This window comes from Curcuma longa, chromosome 21, assembly GCF_044706935.1.
Source record: "Curcuma longa cultivar G26 ecotype Majalengka, Jawa Barat chromosome 21, ITB_CL_G26_1.1, whole genome shotgun sequence".
Lineage (NCBI taxonomy): Eukaryota > Viridiplantae > Streptophyta > Magnoliopsida > Zingiberales > Zingiberaceae > Curcuma > Curcuma longa.
Window position 1 is genome coordinate 12,016,850 of NC_133881.1, and position 5,048 is coordinate 12,021,897.

Genomic DNA, 5,048 nt, shown 5'->3' on the forward strand with positions numbered 1-5,048 from the left:
CGAGACGAGACTCGTGGTTAAAATAGTCGAGACGAGATAACCGAGATGGTCAAGACAAAACTCGAGATCAAGATGACTGAGATGAGACTTGAGACTAAGACGAGATGACCGAGATAGCCGAGATGAAACTCGAGGCTGAAATGACCTAGACGGGATGATCGAGATAGTCAAGACGAGTCTCTAGGTCGAGACAGCCAAAATGAGACTCGAGACCAAGATGGCCTTGGAGGCCCAAGCGAGGTCTAGGACTAAGCCCATATTGAGCCTGAAGCACCCCCCGAGCCGGAGGCGTAGGCTATCTCACCTTGGTGGAATCTTTTCTCCCGGGATTATGTTGACTCGTCTTGCCAAATCAGCACAAAGCTTAACTCTCGCTTGATTCTTGACCTTTATCCTAGAGAAAACCACATCATCTACGACACCTGCATCATATATATATATATATATATATATATATATATATATATATATATAAAAGCTACTTTATAGATAAAAATATGTTCTTATACAATTGACATTTTTTTATAATCAATTAAGATTAAGAAATAAATATGATCTAACTGGAGTATTTAGTGGTTACATGGACATCGGATATAAGAGAGTACGGAGGAAAAAGAGTAAAAATAAGTATTGGTTAATCGTCGAAAGCTAAAAGAGGAATCCGAATAAACCCCCTCGACCTCCTGCTTCGGTTTAGGTATGCTTCCATAATCATGTGTCGACCTCTCGATCTGGTCTCAGCATGTAAGCATGCCGACCTCCCGATCTGGTCTTAATATGCTTCTTTAAGCATGTGTCGACCTCCCGATCTGGTCTCAGCATGTTTCTTTAAGCATGTGCCGACCTCCCGATCCGGTCTCGGCATGCTTCCTTAAGCATGTGTCAACCTCTTATTTTAGTCTCAGTATGCTTCCTTAAGTACACGCCGATCTCCCTCTCCGGTCTCGGTATGTCTCCTTAAGCATGTGTCGAACTCCTAACTTGACCTCCACGTGCTCCCCGTATCGAGTGTCGACCTCATAATTTGGTCTGGTCACACTTCTTGCCTCGCATGCCGACCTGTGGACTTGGTCTTGATACGTCTCCTACGTCACGTGCCGACCTCATAGCTCGGTCTCTGCACACTCCTCGTATCGAGTGTCGACCTCATGACTCAGTCTCGGCATACCTTCTATATCGTGTGCCAATCTCATGACTCGGTCTTGGCACACCTTCTGTATTGTGTGTCAACCTCATGACTCGATCTCGACACGCCCTCTGTATCAACCTCACGACTCGATCTCGACACAACTTCTGAATCATATGCCGACCTCATGACTCGGTCTCGGAACGCATCCTACACCCAGGGTCAACCTCCAGCATATGATACTTATTTGAAAACGTGGTCGTTTCGCTTAAATCGGGAAAAAAGAACCAATTCTTCCGCGGCAACAGGAATGAATATATATCAACAGCCGAAATCTTTCCAAAAGGGAACCAATCTGCCCAAATATTTCTCAAACGGTTGCTAATATTTAGAAGATCAAGTGCTATAAAAAGGTAGCACATGCCCATGGGCACAGGTATGCGCACATAAATCCTAACTTCCCCAATCCCTTTATACTCCTTACTCATGTCAAATCTTAATTTGAGCGTCGGAGTGCATGGTTTGTCGGAAATCGATCTCCTTTCCGGTGTCATTCTAACCCTCTTTTTGGAGTGTCTTGCAGGTCTTTCTTCTCCTTCCGCAACTTCATCACAGGAACGTACACATCGGCAGGTCTTGAATCAGTGTTGTAACCATCTACCGTGTGAGTTGGTCAGAACAAAATATTACTGAGTTCTCCATTTTCCTACATGTGTTTTAGAATAGGTTTTCGTCTTAAATCATGCAGTTTAATAGAATAGCATAAACACAATTTATCAGCAAAGTACACTAAACATCAAATGAACTAATCCATTGTGTTTCTATCTCTGTAGACTCGGTTAGCATTCATAATGATTGAAGGCAGCTGAATAAAGTAAATTAAACTACTTTTCTTGATTGCGCTGTTTTAATTACTGATTTAAGCAGAAGATATAGTCTATCATTAATGACTTAATATCCAAACTTTGAAACGTCCTATCAAATTAAGCACAGCAACTGTACATGTGTAGATGATTAAAATAGTTGCAAATGGAGCTGTTGCTGTTGCTGCTGCATGCTGTTGCACCTGCATGCCGTCGAGTTAATTGTCGTAGGTGCGGCACTCGTCGGTCTCGGGGTTGTCCTTGCAGTAATTCTCGAGGGGGTCGGAGTTGGCCTTGAGGGCCTCCCGCGCGTGGCTCGCCGCCGCGCTGAGCTCCTCCACCTCGTCCCACGCCGCCGCGCACTCCCCACTCACGGGGTCCCCCGCGCACGCCTCCTCCGCCTTCTTGATGCTCTCCTCCACCTTCTCCGATATCTCCGGCGGCGTCGACGACTGCGCGCTCCCTACCACCACCACCCGTCCCCGCCCGGCCGCCGCCCTGCGCTGCAACGGCAGCAGCTGGCCGATCCTGACGGGCTTGCGCCCGAGGAGCTCGGCCTTGGCGACGGGCACGGTCCGAATCGGGCCGGAGAGACTGACGCCGGCCGCCGCTGCTGTTGCCATGCTGCTGGCTTAGCTTGCAGAGTTAATGGTAGCGTGGATGGCGGGGAAGAAGGAAGGGGTATTTGATTGGTCTTGTGGGCGTTAGAGTACACTCGTTTCTTATCTTCTTCACCACAAACGTGGAGCCTTCACGTTCATACGCTTGCAGATTTGTATTTTATTGCAAATGGTGAAATAATGTCAAAACTCTTTTTTTAATCTTAATTAATGAAAATACAGAATACATAAACGTTGAATGACTTTTATTGTTATTAATTAATTAATGTTTTTACAGTCGCTCTTCACACATTAGTTTACATATTTATCATAATCTCATATTATTTAACTGAACCATATCATATCTGTCCATCAATCTTAAACCAATACATACAAAACAAATGTGAAAAACATGCATGGATTTTATAATATTCTTATTATGTTAGTGCATTTGTGCATTTTTTTTCCCGGAGTTATGATGGAGCAGAATTGTTGAAATGGACAAGGGTCGAATCTCGATGAAGTCGAGGTAATATCCTCCTCTGTCATGGTCAACTATAGCTTCACGATTTACCTCATCATGGATGGTCGTGGGACTGCTAGGGCGGTGAAGCATTTGTGCACATTTTTAATACTTGTGACTTCTATTTTTTGCTTGATTTTATATTCTTTCACATTCAATGATTTTACTTCCACATGAAGATTTAGATGTTGTCGTGTAACAACCTCTTGTACAAGGTAAGATTGTGTACACTAGATCTTTTTTGAGACTCTGTATTAATAGAAGCTTTGTACATCGAATTATTTTTAGACGAAGATTTAGATGGCTTTTATGATAGTTTGAGGAACAAGAAAGAAATTATACGAGTAAATTTGAGGTTCATGGGGTTTGCTAGAATAAATGATAGAGTGAGAAGGAGCTCGTATAGATTCTTCTTCTCCATGCTTACTTCACTTGTTATGTAAGTTGGGTTTGGAGAGAACTAGGAAAAATTTTAAAAAATTACCTATCAATCTATAAAGTATATATTTGTAAACTAATTTCATCGTAGGATCCAACATCCGCATTATGCACGTACGAAATATTTTTTTATTTTATTCTCATCCTACATATATATTTTGACGGGGCGACGTGGAGCGGGTTAGGGATGGATCAGGATCACAAAGATAAATTGTCATCCCTAATTCACTTAAAAGAGGATACCTAATGAATTAAGAATTATAAATAAGTCTGAGTTGAGTTAAGTTTTATAGTATTCAAATTTATTTGATAAGATCACCAAGTCAAACTAAATCAAATCTAAAAATGAACGTACTAAGCTTTTGAATGATTGTTCAAGTTTTACTTAATTTCTCTTTTATGAGCTTGGTTCGTTTATATATTATCGAGCTCTCAATTCAAATTTGTTTGATTATTTGAAACTTGTTTATTTGTTCATTTTAAAACTTCTTTTCTTTATTTAGCATATTAATATAAGAGTTTTATTAATGAAACTTATACATTTAAAACTTATTTAGTTGATTATTGAGTATAATAATATAAATTTATTTATTTATTTTAAAATTTTCTTTCTTTATTTAACATATTAATAAGAGTTTTATTGATGAACATAGTTCTCAAATATTATTCAAGAACATTATTTTTAAACATTGTTCATGAACATTATTCACGAGCATTGTTCATAAATATTAACGATCGAGCTGAATATATATATATGTGTTCAAGTTTGTTTGTTTAGTTTAACGAGTTATTCAAATTTATTTTATTTAATTAATCTTATATGTATTGAACGAATACAAACAAACTCTTATCAAATTGAACACAAAATTTATTATGAACGTTCAATTCATTTATAACTCTATATATAAGTAGGAAATAAAACAATGATAGGAGGAGAAAATCATATAAGCATAAAAGAGAGATTCAATTTGCTACTAATGACATGCAACAACTAATTTGTATGTGAGAAATTTACCTCTTCATGGATGGTCGTAGGACTATTAGGGTGACAGATTCCATTTTTCAAGTGAGAAATTTCAAACTATATATATTTTTTTAACTAGACACAAAATTAAGCGCATATATATATATATAATGATTTATTTTTTAGGTAATTTAACATATCATGTATTTAACATATATTTAAAACAATGCAACAAAATTTAAGCCAGAGCTAACGATCAAGTGCAGCCGCCATGTCTCAAAATCAATGTTTAGAGTTCTCATGATTATGCGTCGTAATCAACTGCAGTTTCTCGATTTTCTCATGATTGCAAAGAGATTTTATTATTATTAAAAAATGATTACAAAGAGAAAAAATATTTTAGGAAATAAATATATTTTTTAATAAATATAAAAGTTAAGTGCGTTTTATTTTATTTTTTTCTTAACTCGATGCAAAATTGAGCATTGATGAATACTTCGAGAAGCTGTCAAAAGGCTAGCAGTCTCTCAAGTTG

General features: G+C 38.3%; 1 protein-coding gene across 1 annotated transcript; it reads right to left on the reverse strand.

The window, feature by feature from the left end:
- Positions 1–2,044: 2,044 nt before the first annotated feature.
- LOC141815034 (calvin cycle protein CP12-1, chloroplastic-like) lies at positions 2,045–2,674 on the reverse strand. The gene has a single exon (XM_074702993.1). The coding sequence runs from the start codon at positions 2,610–2,612 to the stop codon at positions 2,208–2,210; it is 405 nt and encodes a 134-aa protein (XP_074559094.1). The 5' UTR covers positions 2,613–2,674; the 3' UTR covers positions 2,045–2,207.
- Positions 2,675–5,048: the final 2,374 nt, after the last annotated feature.